At 32.3% G+C, this 25,046-nt stretch overlaps 1 protein-coding gene across 17 annotated transcripts in view; it reads right to left on the bottom strand.

The window, feature by feature from the left end:
* rg (A kinase anchor protein rugose) overlaps positions 1-25,046 on the bottom strand; it is a 480,528-nt gene that overhangs the window by 9,288 nt on the left and 446,194 nt on the right. For 9 of the 17 annotated variants that reach the window (XM_036366220.2, XM_070110254.1, XM_036366224.2 and 6 more), the window contains 7 exons: positions 24,048-24,403; positions 23,599-23,913; positions 22,822-22,929; positions 21,524-21,671; positions 18,196-19,434; positions 5,721-5,830; positions 3,255-3,491 (listed from right to left, as the gene is read on the bottom strand). In XM_036366220.2, coding sequence (XP_036222113.2) covers positions 3,255-3,491; positions 5,721-5,830; positions 18,196-19,434; positions 21,524-21,671; positions 22,822-22,929; positions 23,599-23,913; positions 24,048-24,403 — 2,513 coding nt within the window. The remainder of the gene's footprint in view (positions 1-3,254; positions 3,492-5,720; positions 5,831-18,195; positions 19,435-21,523; positions 21,672-22,821; positions 22,930-23,598; positions 23,914-24,047; positions 24,404-25,046) is intronic. The other 8 variants (XM_070110256.1, XM_070110257.1, XM_036366225.2 and 5 more) reach the window with 4 other exon arrangements.

The following is a 25,046-nucleotide window of genomic DNA, read 5'->3' as shown; positions in this document are numbered from 1 at the left end:
TATGTATGATGTACAATTACACCTACATACAAATATTTTAGCTATAAGTGTGTAAGAAACCTTACATATGCACACAAAAACCCAGTTAAATAAACAAACCCAAGTGGTCAACAGTGCGTATGAGTTATGCGTTCAAAGTAATGCCTTTGTATTGACAACAACCAATGATGCACGTGGCACAGTACAACGCACGCACAGCGCATACTCGTATGTATGTATGTACTTATGTAACCGAAGTTAGCAGGCTTTTCAGAATGTGATGTGTGTGGCTTGACGCTGGATTTTTCGTGGAACCAAGTATTTTTAGCTTATTGTAGTCGGTCGTGCTTTAAGCGGAAGCAAATGAAGTGGGCAACAGAATGGAAACCAAAAATATACATAATTACATACAGATTTGCATGTAGGCAGAGGTATTTAGATATTTTATTTTTGGTTGAGTCCGCTTTGAACATACTTTTTATATTCATTCAAATGTTCTTATTCATATGCAGATAAAGCGTATGTATATATGTATATCTAGTAAATTTTATAACAGAGAAGCACAATCGTGCTTATTTCAAAGTTTGTAAAATATTGCCAAAGGAAACTAATATTAGCAACTTGAAAAGGTACTCAGACTTCTTGTCGACATCAAAATAAAATTTTATTTATTTTTCAAATGTTTGTGTTCTATTTTTGGCAAAATAGAATGAGCATTGCATCCTCGAATGTTCTCAGTGCTTGGTCATTTTTATAGATAGTGCTTATTTATATTTTTAAACCTACAGTTTAATTTTCTAATATTTCCCTGAGTGTTAAGAATCGCTTTCCATTTGCTGAGGTATTTCATTTGCACTTTTTTGAATTCGGATGAAAAGTTGAGTGATAAAATTTAGAGTATATATCAGAGTTAAATCTTTAAAACCAAATGTAAGCCATACCGATAAGGCTTAATTTGACTCAGGTTTTTATTTGAGTTGAAATTAACAACATTGGTGAATATACATGCGAATTTTAATGCTTTATTGCGCTCGTTTTAATATCACATCTCTTTCTAAGTATATATGCAATGAGCATAAGATGTATCAAATTTTTTCAGTAAAATTCTCAAATAATATGGAAAACAGAGACGCTTGGTAGATATAAAAAAATTCTTCAATATAGTGGTTATTTTTGCCGAATTTAGGCTTTCGTATAAGTGAATTTACAATCAATAACAAAATTATGAGCAGTTGCAATAATTATTAGTATTTTTTAAATATACCAATTAAACAAGAAAAAGTATTAGCTTCGGTGAATATCCTTCATACTAAATAGACTCAGCTCGTTACACTGATTATTTATATATATATACTTTTTACAGAGTCTCCAACGTTTCTTTCTGGGTGCTACAAGCTTCGTAGTAAACGTAATATACATTGTTCAGGGCATCAAAATTGATAAAATAAATTCACATGTGTTACTGAAGATTATGTTAATGTAATGAGAATACACGGAAAAGTTTGTTTGGTACTAACTATTCAAAGAATTCTACTGAAAATTTCATAGTTTTAAGCATAAATAGAGCATTATCCATTGCCCATTACTCACTTTCCATGAACATATATAATAAAGAAATCCTTTGAAATTTGTGCGGCAATTAGAAGGAAATATGGCTTTTTGATTATTGATTTGATTAGTGCTGTAAGGCCTAATTATCACAAAGTGGCTACGGGTAGATTTTATGAGCACCATTTTCAAGTCAGAAATCCACTCGTGCACTTGAAATGACTTGATATTAATAAAAAAATCAAAATATTCATATATTGTGACAGCTGGTACTAAACTCCACTTGCAGAGCGACCTCGCGAATAGCTCATTAGCCTAAGCTGGCTTAAATACATTTATTATATAATAGTATTGCAGATACTGATCGCCATCGATTCGCCGCTTCTCGCTGCTGTCTTCGCAATATTACGGTTATGCTTATTTGTCAAACAATTTGATTTTGAAAGCGAAAAAAGAAATTATCTTGTAGACCTAAAAAAAGCGAGTATATCTAATTGAAGTATTTAAACAGTTTGCTATTCTAACTCTATTTCAATTTGCTAGTTTTTTTGATTTATACTATACAATAATATTTGTATTTAGCGAAAGTCTGAAACACTTTTTCATCTATTACGAGTTTATTCTTTTTGACATGGAATGGTTTAAAATTTTCATTTTTTGGTCATAAATGAGAAAAATTGGAAAATGTTGTTTAGAACTCTTGTTTGGTCTCTATTTGTCCTTAAAATTGTAAATTTAAACTTCTGATGAAAATTTGTTCATTTGGATATTTAACCCTCTAACTGTCAACTGTATGGACCCTAATTATATTGAGTACGCTAAAACTCATTTTGACAAAGAGCACAAGCTTTAAGCTCATGTACTAAAATATCGTTGAAGAAATTTCACGCATTAGATAATACTTATAATTATTATGTAGTTTCATATACATGTGTGTATGTATAATAGGGTGAGCCAAAAAAAAAAAAATTATATCGAATTTATGGGTTAAATTGAACCTCTATACGAGAAAAAAATATCCCTGCAAGATAGAATTTTTAGCTTAATTTCATAAGCTGTCGTTAAACATTCAAAGCTTTTCATATTATTAAATCGTATTAAAATCTTTTTTCAATAAAAAATACCATAACTTTTCTTCATATTGAGCATAAAATTTTCCAAAATATCTACCTCAGTAGGATTTTTTCAATAAAAAGTGTAATTTATATAAAAGCATTGCAGGTTTTTTTTATGTTTTATCATCTTTTAATTAGTTAAAGAATTCGATGTTGTTTTTCTTATTTGGCTCACCCTAATGTACTCATAAATGTGAACTTTGTGTATTGTACCAAGTGTGTGCTTGTGAGTTTGCATTTGAGCAGAAAATTTTCAATTACATATTTATATGCAATAAACAGTAATTTAATACATTTATATTAGGACTGTTACACGTACTAATTTACATACATACATATGTGTGAGTATAGATACTTTGACTAAATACATAGAAATGTAAATATGTGAGTATCTAATTCTTAGATAGATAACAAAAAATGAATACTTCACGAAGACTATACACAAAAAGTGACAAATTACAAATACTTGTGTGTGTTCGCATAATGTGTGGACAACAACAACAATTTTGCTATACGTGACTACTCAATATGACTTTCCATATTTTACTGCTATCTTTGATTAGTATTTGAAGCAATTTTTCTTTTCTAACAAAAAATGCGCAATTTTGTTACCTTTGGTAATTTTTTAGGCAACACTGGTTTCGGTGGTGATAATGGTTGTTGTTGCAATTTGCTTGTATGTTTCAACACTTTTGCATTGTTCGATGTTAAACCTAGTGTCGTTGTTATGGTTGTTGCTAGATTTGACACAGTTTTTGTATTTACCCTCTGTTCCGTTTTAGTGTTGGACATATTTGTTGTTGTTGTTGTTGTAGTAGTATTGGTATTGGTAGTGGTAGCCTTATTGCTCTAATCATGCAAATTAGTAATTGATTTATTATACATATGAATACATAAGCGTACATAGTTAGCGTAGTCATTGTATATATAAGTATTTACATATATATATAAAGTTATGTACAAAACTACATATAATATTTATAAAATACTATAGTTATCCGATAGTTTTCTAGATTTTATTTCAATTTTGTATTAAAGTTCCATGACACCTGTTAGCTATATATAATATCTATATCGGAGCCAATATAGGGTTATTTATATATAATATACAATCTCAGCAAATAATCTTTGAAAATTCACAAGTGGATATAAAACCTCAAGTAAGTCCAGCCCTCTGTTAGTAACTTTCTCTTTTAATTGTGTATGGAATTAGTGTATTCGAAAGGAAGAATAACCTATGACACTTGCCGGGGGAACTTTTTGATTTCCTTTTCCTTTCCTTTGTTTTCTTTTCTTTGCTTTCCTTTTCTATCCTTTCTTTTTCTTTCCTTTCCTATCCCTTCCTAACCAAAACAATAGAGATATTAAGTTTTAGTTCCTAATTTTATATTAATTTGGATTTTGCCTACTTGGCGACTACTAAGTATATATTTTTTAAAATTAACAAGTACTCATACATGCATACATATGAATGTAGAAAAAGTTAAAGTAATTTTTTTTTTTAATTTACTTAAGCTTAAATATATATTTCCTTTGTAGAAGCTGTTTGACACAAACGCTGGAAGAATTTTGCTTATATTCTTCTATATTTTCTTTATTTTATACATTGCCATATCTTCTTGCTGCCTTTGTGCTTCTGGACAATAAATCTTACAGTATTATATTATACTCTCTACTATACTATATTCAGTTGCAAAAAGGAATGCTTTCAGAAAGGTAACTGAAAAATATGTATGTATTTAATCCAATGCATACAAACACGTGAAAAGAAAGAAAAAGGAATTTATTATTACTAGTATCAAAGCCTTTCAATGAAATTTTCCGAAGCTTCAAAAGTATTCAAGGCATTGTAGGGATTGCAGTTGATCAAATGCAAAAATTTTAAATAAGTTTATATATATACATATTATGTATAGGTAATATGTATATGCATGAAATTTATCTATTGTAGTACAGAAATGGTATTAAACTCGTAGATCTAGTGATTGGGGATAAACATAACCTGTATAGAATGCCTTATTGGCTTGTGGATCGATTATTTAATATAGAACTTTTTAATTGCTCTGCGAGCCACATTTAGATTACCGAGGAAAAATATGATCTCTTGAAGTCATAATTTCCACGCTTATTAAAATAAGGTGCCCCGCTATATTCGAAAGAATTTTTTCGGAAAGAAAAAGTTATAATATTGAATATTAAGCTGGGAAGGGCCTCTAAGCGTGGTAGGAATAAATGTATGTACATAAAGATTTCATAAATGATAAAAACTGCATATATACATTAGGAATGTTCTTAAATGTGGTAAAAATATATTTACGTTCGACTTTTTTAAACTTTTTATCTATGATATAGCTAGTGACATTAAATATAACTTTGATCTATATTGTTGATTTTTAAGTTCTGTCACATGGGGTTCGCAGTTCAAACTACTATATCCTTTTCCAGTACGGATGATATACTTGACTATATCTACAGCAGTCCTATTCGATTTTCGGTACTAGGTAAAAAAACTAAAATATTTCAAGGATTTGTATTATTATATTGGCATTCAGTGGAAAAAATTGTATAAGTGTTGCTTTTAACGGTAGGTTTTAAGAACGACCTGAGCCCCAAAATAATATTATTTCTGTTTACATCTACATATAAAATTTTTTGTACGTAATTTTGTATTAAATTATGTTAAATTATTGTATAAATATATATATATATATATTTATACGAGTATATATTTATACGAGTATATATATAATATTCAACATTCAACATATATATATTATATATATTTACCATATATGAGTTTAGATTATGTATATATAATATTCAAATGTGGACTTATTCGCCATGGAAACGTGTAATGTACATGCTATATTTCATAACTATAACGAGTGTAAGTATGTTTACATATAAGTATGTAGGTTTGTGTCGTTTAGTTGCATTAACTAAGGGAAACAGCACATTTCTGCTTGCTTACATAGTACAGCTATGCCGGTATGATATGGATGGAATATGAGTACATATGTATCGCATATATTATATATAAAAATAAATATGTATTATCTCATGATTTGAGCCACTCACCTTAATCGAAGGCGGTCCACTGGAATGTGAGTCGTTATCCGCCAACACCGATGGATTATTTTCATCCACGACAATTATCTCATAGTCGCCATCTTGTATTGTGCGAGGGCCTGCGGTTCAGCGTAGTCATCCGAAATTATTTTTGTTGTTGCGCATTAGAGCAAATGTAGAAAATTGCATTGTCGTTGACGTTGAGAATTATAAATAACGTAATGCGTGTGTTATTGCGCAGGGAAGAAGAAGAATTTGTAGAAATGTATATATGAGTTTGCTTTGAGTTATATATGTCTTACTACTTATTACGGTAGTTATTTAAAATACAACAACAACAAGGAAAAACTTCAACAATAAAATAGAACAGAACAGAGTTAGAGTTAGATAGTAAATTGATAGTTGGATAGATAGATTATAGATATGTATGGTATATGTAGACAAGGAAACGCATATAAAGCAGCTTAAAATTAATTAGTATTTATTTTGAGTAATCGAATACTATATATATTTATGTAATTGCACGGTGATTGGAGCACATTAAAATGAGAAATTCTGAGCTGACTAAAATAGTTTTATATTTTTTTCCGTACATATTTTAAATAGTAGAAGAGATCAACAAATTACTAAGAGGCACTAGTAGTCAAGTTTACAATTGGTTTATAAAGAATATGAGAGGCAAAATATTAATAAAAATATTCACTACTTTAATATTTCTATATATATATATATATATATGTATATATAGATATGTATATGATTATGTATACATATGTATATATCTTTCAATTTTTAATTATTTTTGCTTTTAATTTATAAATTAATTAATTTAATTTTTATATTCTATTTTTTTCTTTAAATCAATTTTGTTTTTAATTTATAAAAGTTGTATTTAATTTTGCTAGTTTTAAGTTATGACATATTTTTATTTAATTGTTTTTTAATTATATGTTTTTGTTTAATTTTTTTTTAATATTTCTTTTCTTTAATGAAATTTTTGTGTTACATTTTTTTTTTAATTAAAAAAATTTTTTTTTTCTTGTAATTAAATTATTTTTATATATTTTTAATTATTTAATTACCTTTATTTTTTTAATAAAAAGCTTTTTTAATAAAGCCTTTTCCGTTAGTTTTTTTGTTGAAATTTATTAGTTTTACCTATTAATATTTTTTGGTTTATTTGCATTCTTGCAGCTAAATTGCGTTTGCACTTTAAGTTTTTGAATTCATGTATTTAAGTTTCAGTGCCATATATATACATGTATAAACAAATTGAAACATCAAAAACTTTGCTATACTTTTATAAAAGTAATATTTGCAATGTGGTTGTTTGACACTAATATTCATTGATAATTAATTTAGTTTTATTATTCTTTCTACTCTAGTTAGTCACTGAATAATTGAGCACCCACATATAAATTTATAAAAAAGTATTTTTAAGCTGACTTCTTAATAAAATATTATGTTCAAAAATATTTCATTTTAATTTAAAATTTTTATTTTTAGGTATGTAGATATATATATACTATCAAAAACATTGATTCGAAATAGTTTTATAAACACATCAAAATATATGTATTTTAATGAGTAACCAACAGCAACGCCAAAAAATTAGAAACAAATAAATGCTATTGCAAAAAAAAAATTATAAAAATTTTTTTTTGCATAAAGGTTAACATTCTTTTGCTCATTATTTTTTTTTTACATATTTTCAAAAAATTTAGCTGTTTCCAATTTTTTGGCTGCAAGTATATTTTGTAAAATGTTATATGTAAAATAAATAAGCTAATATCGTAAGATGCTGGCAAATAACATTTTTAAAGAAGTAAAAATTAAATATTTATAAATGAAATGAAAAATATTTAAAAAAAGGAAAATAAAAATAATAATAATAATTTGTGCACTGAAGCGTTTGGCAAATCATAATTAATAATAATATTTTAGTTACTAAGTAGTTTCTAGCAAATATATTAATAATTACATTTATTATCTTATAATTTATAATTTATCAGTACAATTTAATGTAAAAGCCAATATATTGTATTAAATGGCTTCCTAACATTCATGTTACCCTTCTTCTTTTTTCAATTTTCGAATAAACCTGATATAACTATAAGATTATTAGCTTACTAACTTAATAAATTTACGTATATTTTTTTCGAAAACTTCGACAGTTCTCTGAACTTCTTTTTGATTTTTAACTCTTTTATAAATGAAGACTAATTTGAGGAATTCCGCAAAGCTTTCTTAAACGACTTTGGTTAATTTACAGTTTTACTTTTTTGGCGGTGGCAGCTTTATACCAAAATATGTCTGAATTGTAAACTCTTTGAAAACTCTCTTGAAAACTTCCAGCAGCACCGCTTTAACGCTGTTTTAATATAAACTTTTTTGTGACAGGTGGCAACTCTCTTAAGAAATGTGTAAACCTGTTGATAGTTTTATTTTCTTTGATAAGTGACAATTCTTTCCATAAATATGCCTGCATGGATTACTTTCGGAGTGCTTTCGTAAAAGTTTTTTCAATTTAACTTATTTGATAGGTGGTAGCTCTATTCTAAAATATGTTTAGAATTGATTTTTTTTACAAGACTTCTCCGTAAGCATTTATAAAATATTCTTAATGCTTTATTAAAAATTTCAGTTTTCCTTTTTCAATAAGTGACAACTCTATTTCAAAATATCTTTAAATAAATGGTTTTCAAAACACATGCCATTTCATATCTACATTATTCAGTTTTTTCTTCGTTTTGTTCGACAAAAATTATTATTTCAGATTTTTTAGAAAACATTTTTAAACATATTTAGGGTAGATATTGGGGACCAATTGAGGATAAAGTGTTACCGCATATTTTCAACCTAGCTCGCTCTCTACCCAGAGTCAGTTCTGGAAACATCGGGAATTATTCTAACCTCGAAACTCGGCACTATAATGTAAAAGACCTTTACCTATTCACTGCACCTACGAGTAGAAAGTGCACTTTGAAAGGGTTATAGGTCCTAAAGTTAACTCTGAATACGTCTATTTAGCATAATTTCAACAACTTTTATAAGGCTTTCAAAAGTAATTAAATGAAGGACACAAAACAGCTTTTAAGATGTTGTTGGAAAAATTGTGTTATTTTAATCGAAGAACTAATTGAATTTCCAAGTTAGTTGAGATATATTTTCACAGAGTATTTCTGAAGATTGGTTGTATTCTATTTTGAACAAAAAGATCAATAAGGATCATATCCGTTACAGGGGTAGCGGTGGAAGAGAGAATGTCCTTAATTTTTAAATATGTTGACAAAACGGGTGTTCATGTTCTAAAATTAGCCTTTTAAACAACCGTTTCCAGAGCACTAAATATCTTAGTCAGAAATCTAAAATCTACCTTCTACCAACAAATGAACCAAGTGTGAATTATAAACGTAAACCCCTCACTCTTATTAATTCAAATTGCTGCATAAAAAATGCAACTCTGTCGAGCTTCGCTAACAATTTCGTTGACAATGCTCAAATTATGGTAATTCAGGCACATTTGCACACCAACAAAATACATTTGTATTGGTGTATGTGTCTAGTTGGAATTTATGTTTAATATTTTTACACCGCAAGCGAGGCGACCAACCGTAGCAGCAACAATGTGTAGCGGTGCCAACAACATGACAGCGCTGACGAGGGCACCAACGATGCTGATGACGGCAAAAACAATAGCAAAGTGACACTTGCAGGACAAGTGTATGTGCTTGCCGCTGACACTCGAACAAATTGCATACAACAACAACACACACATACATATGCTTGTATATGTATAAATGTATATAAATGATTGCTTACAATATGGCGCTGCAGAACTTACACTTGCCAGGCTTGATGTCAGCGATGATTGCGAATGAGTAAGCGAATTATAGCAACTGCAAAGATAAATTGTTTTGTGTTGAACTTACAGTTTTTGGGGGGGAGGTGGTGTGGGAGTAGCTCATGCTCGTGGCAACCGCAACGCCTACAACGGCATATATGTATGTACAACAATAACTAAAGACAACAGCAGACAATGAAATTGCAGTTGACAATTTCGTGTCAATTTCAGGTCCATGCATATTCATAAATGGAGAATATGCTCATTGCACACAAGCGCACTCATATCCCATGCATATATAGGTGTGTGCGTGTGATCGTTTCCATGTTCGCCCGGCATATCCTTTTTGTTTGCGCAAATTGTTTGTACAATATATTTATGAGGGGTGTAGCTTACAGATGCATATACACACACATATACATAAATACCTACACACGAACTCATATTAAAAGCTCGTATGAGCGCTTAACAAACACATTTGCCACTGAGTCGCCTACAAACGCTTATTCAAGTCCCACACACACACACACAGATCCAGCTGTATGCATAATATATTTGCAGCAGCGCGTAAATGTAATAAAACGGCCGAAATTAATTTATATGTTTGTGCTGTCGAGCAAAAGGAAATAATTTTTGGCATTAATTAAGTCGAAGAAGGGAAAACATTATCTCAGTCGTTGGAGTAATTATTTTCACTTGACAGTTGTCAACGAAACGTGTCGCGCCTGGCAGCAAGAGACTTATGAGCGATTTTTTCGCTCATCATTTTTCAGCTCACTCACACACACTTGTAAAATATATGGATGTACATATGTGAAAGCGTATAAATTCGAGTCGATAAATGCTTGAGTAGAGCTTTTTTTCGGCTCATTAAAAATAAGCCGTGCAATTTACTCAATTGCCATATATGATTTTCTTTTTAATGTGGCAACTTTATCGGTTGCATGATACCGCGTTTAAAAAGGCGATAACAAATACGACGATAGGCATATATAATAGTTTTCCATCACCGCGGGTAAAGTTGGAGTGTTACAGTGTGTGGAGAAAACAAGATAAAACGATAACTTCGGTTGCACCCTTCAAAAGTACATACGATTCATTACGAAAATTCGGAGATTACACCGTTGCATTAGACAGTAACCCATGTCAAATTTCTTGAAGATATTTCTTCAGATGAAAAATTGTTCCATACCAGAACTTGACTCTAATCGTTTAGTTTGTATGGCAGCTATACAATATATTGGTCAAATATCAGCCATTTCGACATATGAACAGTTTTTTTAAAAAAATTTTGTCAAAAAGTCATCTAGCAACCTTATAATAATATTAATAATACTATTAGCCTAATTTAAAAAAATTCTTTATTTATGTTTTATTAAAAAATTATCGTTTCTGCTGATAATTTTTTATTCGAAACTTTGATCATTTTTGAGAAAAGCGTGGGAGATTTTGTGTCATATGTTTCGTATTGCGAGCATATCAAACTTTTCGCACAATAATACACGAATTTTTCGTTCAACATTACTGTCGTTTATATTAAGAATTATTTTTTACTTATTTCTTTGAAGTGCTTTAAAAGCGATATTTATTTCATATAATTTTATAACAAGCATCTTTAGTCAGTAACTAAAATTGGTTTTTAGTTTTCAAAAACCAAACATTAAAAAGTAATTTTCTGGAAACTAGTTTTGTTTAATAATCTAAGTAAGTAATGATAGTGCAAATGGGGGAATCTCTTAATATTACGAGCCCTTGATAGATTAATTCGTCGAATAAATAATTGAAGATTCTGATTTTTACCCTTTTCCCTTACTTTATCATTAGTGAGCGAGTTATACTACAAGGGGGCTGGTTGAACTGTTTGAGTACGGTCATCAGGAATTACTCTCTCTCGTAATAACCGGAACGCCCATTTGAGAGTAGTATAATTGTTGAGATACATTTGGTTAAGAGATTCACAAATATTTTATTCTAGAGAATGCCGTTCACAATTCTGGCTACGCAATTTTCCGTTTGGAAGAGGAACTACTCCACTAAAAAAAACTTACTGCAGTCATTATAAGAACCACGTTTTACCTACTAATAACTAACTTATGTATCAGATTTGTGGTTAAAGAAATGCTAATCATCAGTGTATTAATGATCTGTGGAGATGCGATAAAGTAGTAAAGCGTTGGTAACAGGTTCAGCTTTTCAACAGGACTGTACCAAAAACTACACCATTCTGGGGAAAAACATTTGCTGTATGTTTCAATGAAATTTTTGCCAAAGTTGCATAAAATACTTGTTTCAAGTCGGGTAATGATAGATACCACACCGAATGTTGTTAGTATACTACGGCATATGCAGGGATTATTTCGAAGATAGCTGCTATGTAAACTAATTCAGTAGGCTAAGTGATATTCATATCTTGTTGTGCAAGTAATATTCATTAGCCCTGTACTCTAATTGTAAGCGTGTCCTAATGCGAAGTAGTTAGAAATTCTTTAAAATTAATTCCAGATAAATAGAGAAAAAACAGACTGTCAGACGAACAGGAAAGTATAAGAGCACAATAAAAGAAATTATTCTGGAGATAGTGAAGTATCAGAAGAAATGCAATGAATTTGTCAAACTTTTTGGTGGTGCTTGGTGGTTTTAAATGATAGTCAAAATATTATATTACAAGCATCTATTTAAATTCAAATAAATGTCATTTTCTACCATCTTTTACATCTATTCGACTTACGTTAGGTATTCGTAGCGCAATAACAACTTTTCCATTGTTGCTTATGAAGCTTTAAGAGGAAAATTAATAACCACCAAATTTTCAATGACTGGATGTATGTACATCCACCATATACATATGTATGTACGTACATACTTTTGGGAAATTTCCACTCTTTTTTTGATGGTGTGTAACAAAATACAAATCATTATTTTTAATTTGTAGCACAACAACCAAAAAAAATAATTATGAGTATTATTCTGCTTATAAGAAGTTTGTTTGGCATATACATACATATCTATGATATACCTATTTTTTATATTTTTGTTTAATTTTTTTGAGTATATGTAATTTATGCAAAGCCTTCCTTTATGACCAAAGCACTATTTTATGGTTTGCTAATGACCACAAAAAATCTTCAAAAATGCTACTTTTAACGACTTTTCTCTAGCCGCTGCCACCAAATACGGTCGCACCAGCGCAACGACCACAAGTGGATATGAGTATATTACCATAGAAATTATTGTGGTTGTGCAAATTTGTCTGCGAAATTTATTTAACAAGCGCAATAAAAGGGAGTTTTTTAGTTTTTTTTTTTATTATTTTTGTACTTTTGTGATTTATGAAAATGAGGACTTATTGTATTATTGCGCTTGTTGTTAGCGAGCATTTTTATTTGGTTGCCTAGCAGTTAGGCGGTTACGCTTGCGGGTGTATGAGTATATATGTATATAGGAATGTAACCAAGTGGCAATAATTTTCATAAATTACATTATGATAGGTTTTTTCTGGTGAACAAAACAAGCAATAAAAGCAATCAAAGTTGGAGGGCTGAAACTTTAGGCAGATTTGGGTTGGCGCCGTGAAAGTTTGGTTGCCATTATATTATTTACTCTATCCAAAAATGTCATAAACATATGTATTAAGGACCATAACACTAAGCTAGGCACTAAATTAAAGTTGTTGAACATGTTTTAGAACGAATCCGTAATTGTTGTTGTTACAACACAGGGTTGCCAAACTAATTAATGAAGTTTGCCGCTGACATTTCTTATATTTGTAATATGCGATGAAGAGGTTGAATTATAAAAAAAATCACTCTGCTTGATTTGTTTCCTAATTGGAATCCGTGTTGCTATAAAGTATTATTCTAAAGTTAATTAGAAGGAATTTAGCTCAATGCTTATCAATTTACTACATTTTTTTCAACTTATTTTGAAAATTGCTACCAACATTGTTCCTACCATCACTTATATGTACTATCGATAATATCGAAAGCGATAATTAGGAATCTTGTTATGTAAACTAAGCTATCACTACGTCGCTTTCTCAAAAATCTTATATTGGGGTTCGAATACGTGTACGTATGCATATATTTTGTTACTTAAATTAAGCCAGCACTTTTTCGATTACATTAGAACCATGCACTTTGGGTTCAGATATTCCGTAATTGTTATCAATAATAATTGATAATAATATTGTACAAATATCGTTAAAAAAAACATGTTCTAGCATAAATTAGGCTGCCGCTTTTAGGCTGTCGGATTGCGATTTCATAAGATCTTCCCATTTTTGTGTTTAGATGCTCTCGGGTTCGTGATATCGATACTATTGATATCGACAAAAATATTTTTTATTACGTAAATTAGGCTGCCGCTTTTGAAATTCATAAGCATCTCCCATTTCGTGTTTAGATGCTCAGTTCATGTTATCGAAAATATTGATATCATTAAAAACAATTTTTATTACGTTAATTAGGCAGCCACTTTTCATAACACACCACCATTTTCGGGTTTAGGGTTGAGTTATCGATATAAATATTTTATATTATTATTACTTATTTTTGTTGTTATTAACATATAATAACGATAATAACAATATCGATACTTTTTTTAAAGGTATTTTAATAAAACTTAAATACTGCATTTTCAATTAGTTTTAGTAGTTTATTAACAAGTAACAACTTCGTATATTCTTTCGTACGTTTATTAGGGTAGTCCATTTATCTGCGAAAATTTCTGTGACCTTTTTTGCATCTAAAACTGTGTATCATATATTTCACCCATTAGTAGACACCATATACTGTCATGCATGAATGTACCCTGAAAGTTTCTCTTGTCCGCTGCACACCTTCAGTTGCAAAAAAAGGTCTGCCACACGCCGTCCCTATGTTGTGTTACCAAAACATATACATACCATATATATTTAATATATAGTATATATGTACATACACTCAAATATGCATAAGTACGTGTGGAGCTTTCGGATAGTAAATTAGAATTTGCATCTTTAATACTTGCACCAACAAATATTGTCAAAATGCTTGCACATGTTGCATGCACATACACACTCGAGGTGCACCACAAACTCTTGTAAAGCGCTGCTGTCATCAGCACTTTCAAGTCAATGCGTTTATGTACTCAACTAAATTCTAACACTCAGCAAATTGCGTGCAGTGTTGCATCTGACACTTAAATGTGAAAGCACACACACACACACATGCATTTGTAAGTAATGTCGCTGCATATTAGAAATTTCATGGTTTACATAATAATACTATACTCGTACGCACTCGTGTGGCACGCATTCCAGCGAGGGACTGTGAGCAAATCTTAAACGTTTCCCCACCCAGCAGGTCCCTTTGAAAGCCAGCTTATTGGTTGAGTAAATATTGTTATAAAATTATGGACATAATTGGGTGCGGAGTTAACACACTGTAATTATTTCAGAAATTTGTGGCTTTCAATTAAATTTTATATGTAAATATTAATATTTTAGAGGGTTATAACTTGGTAGTTGCTTGATAACATTTTTCCAAATTATTATTACTTAATAATAAAAGCAGGCGATGACCCACTAAAATAGCTTAATGCTTTGTTAGAAACTTTTCTAAATAAAACTAATCATCATTCTCGATATTGCAACGAAAAATAAGTAAAACTCAAGTGAAATATAATTCGTAACGAAATTTAATGAACAGTCGTGCATGAAAGTAAATTGACATGCAATGCAATTAGTTTTTCTTTTCATTTATTTTTTATTTTTTGCTTTTATTGCCCAAAAATGCAGCGTTGTTGTGCTCGAGCTTGTGGTTTGTGCGGAAAATAGAAAAATGCAATTGGCTGTGACGTGACGGTGCCGATGACAATGGAGGCAAGAAGGTAGCTTTTTCGTAACGCAAAAGAGAAATCGAAATTAAATGCAAAAAATTCGAAAAACGAATTGAGGAACGAAGGCGTATAGATACAATAAATGAATTAGATGCAAAAAGTAAAGAAAACGCACAGGAAAATGAAATGAAACAAACTAGAAACTGACTGGGTGGAAAATTAATGGGTTTCAACCACCAATGCTAACGGAAAACATTTAGCTCATTTAGTTAGAACTTACATAAAAAAGAACCAAAAACAAATAGAAAAATAGCAAGTGAAAACAAATTAATTTAGAGACTTCGGGCATTTTAAGTTGGCGTTGAAATAAATTGATTAAAATGCCACCACACAAGCCGCAATCGACAACACGAAACAACATTTGATTGAGTGGCAAGTACAACGCTTAACAACGCTATCACGCAAACGAAGAGAACGAAAAACAACAAAAAGACACTAAAGTAAAACAAATTCGAAAAAATAGCGAATTTGAAAAACAAAACAAGAAAAAAAACTATTTTCAACAGCGCACAAAACGAAATCATGAGTAACATACACTTACATACACTAATACACACACATGTACATGTATATGTGTTTATAAAGTTTTTTGTAGTATTATTATGTAGAAGGATTAAACGGCTAGAAAATACTGTCATTCATGAGTAGATGACGTTACAGCTATGCGATTCAACAAGTTACACACATAAATATGTTGGTACATATATAAATTCTAAAAGCGCTTGAATATATGCTCAGCATCGGTTTTATGTTTTATTAATTTTGAGCCCCTTGCTATTAATAATAAAACTTTTGGTTTTAAAACTTATTTATAAGTCGTATATTTTCGAAAAAGAATTTTTGATCTGGAAAAATATTTCTTTTTGGGTTAGTGAAATTTTAAAATTGATAACTTAAATTGATAAAGTGGACATTTCGAAACAATCCGCAGTTTTACATGGTAAGATTCATTTAATAACTTAAATATATAATTCATAAATTCAGGACTTCTTCAGTTGCTTTTAAAGTCAAGGGTCCTTAAGTATGCTATTTATATAGCTATAGGTATATATCAGCGCTAGTATCTAAAGGAAATTTCAATAAATGAGATTTCGTAAAAGGTTGGATGCATCAATACGAAATGAGATGTTGGATGAGTAACTAGTTTGACTTGACATGTACTGACACCATCTCTCGACTATATACCATATACTTATTTTAAGCTTCCTAGGGTAAATATTTGCGAATAAAACCCGAAGAAATACGGAAAGCGATAATAATTCTCGAATAAACAAAGTTATGTAGGTTAGGTTAGGTGCTATGCCTAATTTATGATTCTAAGGTACTTGAACTTCTAAACACAGGCCTTAGTGAAGCCAGACAACTACTTTAGTTGGATCTCATCTTTCGACAAGACCGGCGTGAACCCATTACACTCTATACCCGCTAGTTTACGTGGATATCTGATGGTATGTAGTTTAAGATCCGTTTAGGCTGAACAACAAAATGAGTTCACGGTATAAAATTAGAATTTAATGAGATGGCCAGTTAAGGCAGACCAGGGTGGCATTCTGTTGTTAAAAATTTGGCGGTATAAGCTTTTTGAAATGTCGATTTCAATGTCTGAGGAAAAAATAAAACTTTAGTGTGAAATCTTTGAAATAGTATGAGGAAATCTAATGGTAGATAAGCACTACCAGGAGAATATAAAAATGCAACCTAAGCCGAATATTATTTGTTAGTTTTTTGTTTATGAAGAATAAAATTGATATATTTTTGGATACTGTGTTATGATGAACACTTTATTGCTACCTAAATAGATTTTAAAAACCTCAAATTCATATGCTTCAGTGTTAGTTATTAAATATATTACTTAGTTTGACCATAAATTCTGTTACACATCATCGCAGAAATCCCCTTAGAAAACAGAAAATATCGTCAAGGGAAAGCAAAGTCGCTTAACTGGTTACTTTTTGACAGCACGCCCGTAGCTGTTGAAAAAGTTTTTAAGAAGCAAAACGACAAAATCTGCGCAAATACTCCCAAAGTCACAACAAATATTATTCCAAGGGTTCAACATTGTGACGTGGCTGTTCTAATGATTTGGTGGGGAGTTTCCTGTAAAGGCGTTACACCTGTTCACTTCTGTTAAAAAGTGGTTAAAATTAGAGCAAACGTGTAGCAGTAGGATGTTCAAGAAGGCACGGTAAAAACTACCCAGCAGTTGCTTAAAAGTATTATGAATGGTTTCATAGCTGCAGATGATTTTCCGTCTAAAGTTCAGATTTAAATCCATTAGCTTACAGTTTGTAGTTATAGTTGCAAAACAGGGCCTGGCCAATACCACACAGAAATTTGGGGAGTCTCCAAAGAATATTTGGTTCGAGCAGCCACGCCAATATCTATGGAAACTGTGCGCGCCTTTATTGATCGATGGCTGAATAGTTTGAAGGCAAAAGGTGAACATTTCAAATAAAATTTTGTACATTGCTCGTTTAATCTATGGATTATTAAATATAATTAACTTTATTAATAAATGAATTATAGTTAATTTTTATTACTTCCTGAACTTGTAACAGAACTTATGGCAGGCCTAATTTATATACAAACATTAGCTACGGGTTCCTATGCATATGAAAAACCGATACTGAGCCTCTCGCAGCGCTTAGTTACCAAAGAGATTAAAGAAAAAACTAATGTTTCAAAACAACTTTGTGAGAACGAAATGCAAGTAATGTAGACACTGGCTCTTGGCTATTCAATTGTGTGGTTGATAGGTAGTACCTGTTCCGATATTGGCGCGTCCATTGTAACGGTAATTGTTATTCAAACCATTATTCTTGTATGGCAACGTTGCAGCGCCGCTAACAGCACCGCTACCTGTGCTAGTTGAAACACCCACACCACCAACGCCAACACTAACACCAATACCAACACCAGCACCGCCCAACATGTGACCACCGCTGCCTGTACTCGCATCGCGCAACGTATTGCCGCGCATGCTGTTGTTGTTGCAATTGTTGTTATTGCTTAGTAGAAGGCTATTGTTATTAACGGCGCCATTCACTGGCCCACCAACACCGGTGGCATGTGCATGTGTGTGATAATCGACGGTGATGCCGTTCGGATGCGGCACACCACTGCCACCGCCATTCATCATGGCGCCACTTGGACGCATATATTGGTGGTAGGCACTGCCGTTCATATCGCCAGCATTGCCAACGTAATGTTGCTGATGGCTGTTTGCCGGCATTGTGGCATTTTGTTGCGCAGTCTTGCTGCCACCAACGCCACCACCACCAACACCGTTTACCATTTGATTACCAATGCCATTCATCATGCCATAATGTTGCTGAAATTGTTGCTGTGGCATTTGTTGTTGTTGCTGCTGTTGCTGCTGGTGGTGGTAGTGGTGTTTCGGTGCATGCCGCTGGTGCTGGTGTGCGACAGTGTGCGTATGATGTGCGGCATGCTGATGTTGTTGTTGCTGGTGATGACGTGTTACCGCTGCACCAGGCTGCGAGGCCAAGCTCGACAACGACGACGAGGAAGCCGGCTGTGAGGTAGCCGATGATGAGGCCGAGGAACTTGTTGACTGTGTGGCCAACGGCGGTGATATATTGCCAGCGTAATTGCTGCTGCTGTTGCTGCTGCCGCCGCTCATTGCGTGATTGTGCAGCTGTTGTTGCTGCTGCTGTTGTTGTTGTTGTTCGCCGTAGTATGCTGTGTGTTGGTGTTGTTGCTGCTGATGTTGTTGTTGTTGCTGTTGCAATGAAGCATAATGATGGCTGTAATTGTGCTGTTGTGACAGCTGTTGCTGTTGTTGCGGCTGGTTAGGCGGTGATGTCATTTGTTGTTGCTGATAGTAATGCTGATGCGATGTTTGTGCTTGTTGTTGCTGCTGTTGCATATTCGATGTCGTCGATGTCGCCGTGGGCATATGATTTTGATGAGAATTGTTGGGCAGGAATTGTGGATAGACATGGTGCGACCACTGGGGAAAGAGCGGGCGACCTGAGGGTTCTAATTACCATGGTAGTAAGGTGGGGACGGCAAGGGAACGACGAGGGTGCGTAATTTATATGCGCAAACAAAAACATATGCCGCAATGTCAAACAAATATATATTTTTTTAATTTTAGAAAATAGTAATTAAAAGAAAATATTGGAGATTTTTGGTTAACGGTAGTCGACATACACGGCGGTGAACAATTTAGTTAGATTTTGACGAGCGTTGAACGAAGTAATCAGTAATGATAGTTGTAATGGTAATGGTAATGGTAATGTTGATATTTGTAATGATAAATGTAATTATGTTATTTTAATGGAAGTGACGTTTTGTCAAAGTTATGTTAGTGGTAATAATTTCAATATTTGAGAAAAATGTATTGATATTGTCCAGAGTAATGATTACAGTTATAATTTTAGTTGTTGTAATGTATCGTAATAATAATGACAATAAGTTTTTAAAACAAAATGTGTTTATAATGGTATGAAAAAATATTAATATTTTTTTGGTAAATTGTATATAATTGGGAGTGTAATTGGTTGTAATCAAAGTAATGGTAATGGTTTTAATAATGCGTATGGCAATTGTTGAGGTAAGTGAAATTTGATAATATGGCAATGATAACAGTAATGAATATGGTAATGATATAATAATAGCGATATTATTTTAAAAATTACACAGTAATGGTGAAGTTATAAGATCAAATTGCAGTATTTGACAGAAATTGAACACAAGTTGTAGTCAGTTTGTACAAAATGCGTATTTTTAGTAATGTTTGGGTGTGGAAATAATTTAATTAGATTAAATACACATAAATTGGCGTGAATACAATAACAAACGGACACAATTTACAATATTTGTGAAATGGACAGACAAATGTGATACATAATGAAAATAATAACGACCACAGTACAATACAATTTTTTTTTTAAGTTTATATGCATATAATGTTACATACACATTTATTAAAAAAAGTGGATTTTACGAATAAAATTCCATAAAATCGATTAAATGGACATCACATGTTAAATTATTTTTATTTATTTTTGGTATTATTTGAGATGCGGTGGCACATTATTCAAATTAATTTCGAAAATAATTGCACCAAATATTGCATTGTTATTATTTGAATGCATCGTTTGTTTTAAAATTACAAAAATCCGAACAAAGCAGCGTGAAATAAAGTACAAAGAAAAAGAGAAATAGAGAAAAAACATTTGGGATATAACGATTAGCAATACTGGCTGTCAAATATTGAAATCAATATGGAACGCTTGAATGAAAAAAGTTCAAACAAAATTTTATAAAATTATACAAAGAAATTTTAACAAAATTAACAAGGAACTAAAAAAAAATTATATTAAATTGAAACTAATTGAGTATAAAATTATACAATTTCTGGCACGAGCTTTGTATAATGGAAACATCGATCAGCTTGAGTGGTTAACAAAAGGTTTCGGTCAATACAAGTAGAAACTAAAATTGACGACCAATACATTGAAGAGGGTAACACTTTTTAGAAACTGATTAAAATGCTTACGATAAAAATTATGGTAAATTAAATAGAACTAAAAATAAATAATTTTAAAAAATCTAACCTAAAAATATACTAAAAATATAATAAATAAATACTATGTTTAAATATATGTTTTAAATAACGATGTTAACTAATTTATGTACATTAAATGAAATGAACTAACTCACAACTTAAAATACGTTCTATAGCTACCCCCTCGAAATAAAATCGTAAATAAGGTTTCGAAATCGTGTGTGTAGCTGTTGCTTTTGATTAGTAGAAAAAAATCACTACCAACAATTTTTACTTTTCTCTCTTTTGTTTTTGTTTTGTTTGTTAGTTGGAACAATCGAGTTACGAAAACTTTCAATTCAGCACAATAAATAATTCATTTAAGGTAATTAAAATAAACTATGTTCATAAAATGTGATTGAAATTTTGGTGCATTCGTATAAGAAAGTAAACGAACAAAACAAACTCAAACGAAACGAACAAACCGCAAAGTGAAAGTGAACGAAAGTAATGAAATAACTGTAAAAATTAAAGTAGTACAAAGCAGTCATAAACAAATTAGTTGGCAACACTTACCGGCTGTGGTACGTTGCATCACTGGCGATTGCCGTTGTATTTGCGGTTCCGCTGGCGGTTCGAGTATATCACGATACTTGGATACCATTAGCACGGAAATGAAATAGACGATGGCGAGTGAGAGGAACTGAGCTTGCTTCGTTTCCTCCTGGAAAAAGTTTTTTGTTAAAAATTAAATTGTTTATACCAATAAGAGCGGATAAAATAACGTTTGTTTTGAGTTTATTGCGACATTGCAATAATAAATTCGTTTTATCAAAAGTTTGAATTTCAAACTTCTAAGAGGCGGCAACTTTACACCAAATATGCTACCGATCCAAATATTTTAAAATCGTTTTTGTTTGGTCCCAACATAGTATTATCGAAAATAGTGTATGATAATTGCACAAAATACTTAAAACAAGTGGCAACTTCTTAAATTAGTTTCACTTGAAGGATTTCTTAAAGATCTAATATTTTATACGCAAAGTGTAATAAATCGGTTATATTATTACTTTAAGCTAAAAAAATTTAATAGGTGGCAACCCTTCTTAAGTTCATATACTTCTAACAGTTTGATACTCATATAGTCTAGAATTTAATTAAACAAAATCAAATTGGTGGCAACCTTTATCAAAATATATTTTTAAGCTTTCTTAAAGCTCCTTAGATTAATATCCATATTGTAGCAAGTATTTTCTCTAATAACTTTGGTTTAGCTAAAATTTTAAACAGGTGACATGTTTGCACCGAAATACATTTTTCTAAAATTTCAAAAGGTTTCCAGCTACTGTGTTTTCAAAAACAAATCAAAAAGAATGGCAAAGCGGGGTCTTCAATCTCCAGTCGAAACAGTCCTCACGTGAGCATAGTAAGCCTTGTTTGATGACTAGTTCCTGTGTTACTGTGAGGTTTCTGGTCTATAGTAGAACACAGGAGATTTACTGCATTACTTACTCTCAGAAAGATATAACTCGCCACAATTGAGAAGTGAGCAGGCTGCCTACCACTAGCTGTCTCTAGCTATCTAAGTGGCTTTATTCGTGGCCTCACGAAAAATCAATATATTTACCGAAAGTAACCTAACCTAAGGTATAACAATGAATCGGCGATGTAAGCTTTCCAAGTAAGATCTAGACCTTCCAACCCAATCTAATTGTTATTATATAATATTTAATGATATGATATTATATTTTCAATAGCAAACTGAATATTTTTTGTCATTTGTCACAGTTTTCTAATTTACTTAGTTTAAATCATCAAAAAATCCAGTACATTTTTAATAAAATAAAAAAAATTCAAAATCATCTCTTGCTTACCACATCACGATAGATAACGGCACGCAAGCGATTAACATCCATATCCTGCAGCAGCTTCTCAGGATCCTTGACTGGGGATAATTGACCTGTTATTGACTCAACAATATTCTGAAAATAAAAACAAAGCCATCAAATAAAGCGAGAATGACACAAGCGAACAATGCAGGGGCAAAATGCCAAACGGCAAGTCATTGAGAAAAGGAAGGATCTGTGAAGAGCTTAACTGCAGCAGCAGTAGCGGTAGCGGCAGAGATGGTAGCCGCAGAGGCAGCTGCAATAGCATTTGACAGCAGTCATTGACAGGCTCGTTGCAGCGAACAAGGACTAAGACATTGGGCTGGTACAGCACATATATGTATACAGTAGTTATATGTACACGCGGTTATGTGCAGGCTTAGATATGTATACATATATGTATGTAGATATCTATATATGTATATGAATTTGTAATAGCGTAGTGCGCATATAAACGACTGTGATAGTGAGTAAACCACAGCGTAGTGCATCATAAGTGCGCCACTTGAAGGCCATAAAGCCAAGACAAGGATTGCTGTGAGACCGATGGCTGACGTTGTGAACACACACTCATATATACCAAACATACATATCATGTAGTGACGACTCCAGCTGCCGCCAATAGTGTAGGTTATGTCGCTTCTACGCTGCTTCTTCCTTTTATGACGCATATGTAGTGGTGTATGGTGGTATTTGTCATTTTACAGTTATTTATGGAATATTCATTTACGTTTGAGAGCTAAGCGAAATTCTTTCACTCACCTTGGGCGACGCTTGTGCGCCACGTATGAGCGCCTGCAGATGCGCTGCACCGGGTACATCGCGCGCCATTGCGCCCATATTGTAGCGCGTACGCTCCTTACACTCCAAGCAATTGCGCACGGCACATGTGCACACCAGACGCAAACATTGACGCAATATGCCGCCGCTGGACATGTTCTTCTCCGCCTCCAATTCGCCGAAGTTCAATGAAGTGGCGAAGATTAGCACGTCCGCCATGTTGACGAGACGCTGCAGAAAGGAGACGGCCACCTCGAGCGGCATGCCCTGTGTGGGCTCCAGCACATCCAATTCGGACTGGAAAGAAATTTAAGGTTACTATTAAATTTAAATTTCAAAAGAAAGTTTGCACGAAATCAACTATAAAAGCAAGCAACTCAAATATTTGTTTCGTCGTGCTTTAATGTTATGTTCTCGACCTCCACACTCACATTGGGCGATGTGGCACTTGCCAGGAGTGGCAACAGACCGCCACAAGCAATGATCAAATTATCCGCTAACTGCGATATCAAATGCACCGTATTCACCACGAATATAGCATTTTCGCTTGAATTTACAAAATCCAAAACACTTTTAGTCGAGTGGCTGCGCCACACTTGTATGTCCGTCTCGAGGGAGAAGAGCACATCGGAGAGCAGGCGCTGGTGTATGTAGGACCATTTGAATTCCGGTATGCGAAATGGTGGACGTGTTGGTCCAGGACTGAACATTGGACGTGTTGAGCCAGATTTTGTACGTTGTTGCTGCTGCTGCTGCGCTTGTTGTTGCTGGTGTGGATGTTTGTTGTCTGTGGGATGAATAAAAGAGTAGTTCATATAGAGAATACTCTGACTCTAGAAAATGCTTAGAACAAGTTTTATGGCGTTGAATTAAGTGATTGTTTAAGAAAATCTGGAAAAAATTGGTTAGTATTACTCTCTGAAAGCTTGTTAATGCTATTGCCGAGTAAATTTAGGCTGTAAAAGTCCTAAATTCAACATTTCTATTTAGAGTAGAGCCGACTTTCTAAGCAAAGAAGAGTGAAATTCAGTTCTTCAGATTTTTAGATACTAAAAAAATTCAATAAAAAAAAAACGCGGAAACTTTGTCGACCAATATTTGGAAATGTCTTTCTCATTTACACTTCAAGAGCCTCTCATGTAAGCTTTAACCACAGAATAGTGTGTCAAAATTTCGACAGCGGAGAGGAAACTTATCTAAATTAGATGATAATTCACTAAGGACTAGACCAATTTGGTTTCATAAACACTAAAAAAATTTACATTCAATAAACTTTCTCAAATTATATTAAAAATTTTGCGTTTTTGTTAATAAAGAAGTGGCAATGAGATTTCAATCGTTTTAATAAGAAGACTCGAACATTTCCTTTGTCGGAGTTATTCGAAAATGAGGGACCAGCGAAAGAGAGTAAATCCCATTAAAGTCAAGTT

The sequence above is a fragment of the Bactrocera oleae genome, chromosome 5 (assembly GCF_042242935.1).
Source record: "Bactrocera oleae isolate idBacOlea1 chromosome 5, idBacOlea1, whole genome shotgun sequence".
Lineage (NCBI taxonomy): Eukaryota > Metazoa > Arthropoda > Insecta > Diptera > Tephritidae > Bactrocera > Bactrocera oleae.
This window is presented reverse-complemented; position numbering and strand designations above follow the sequence as displayed.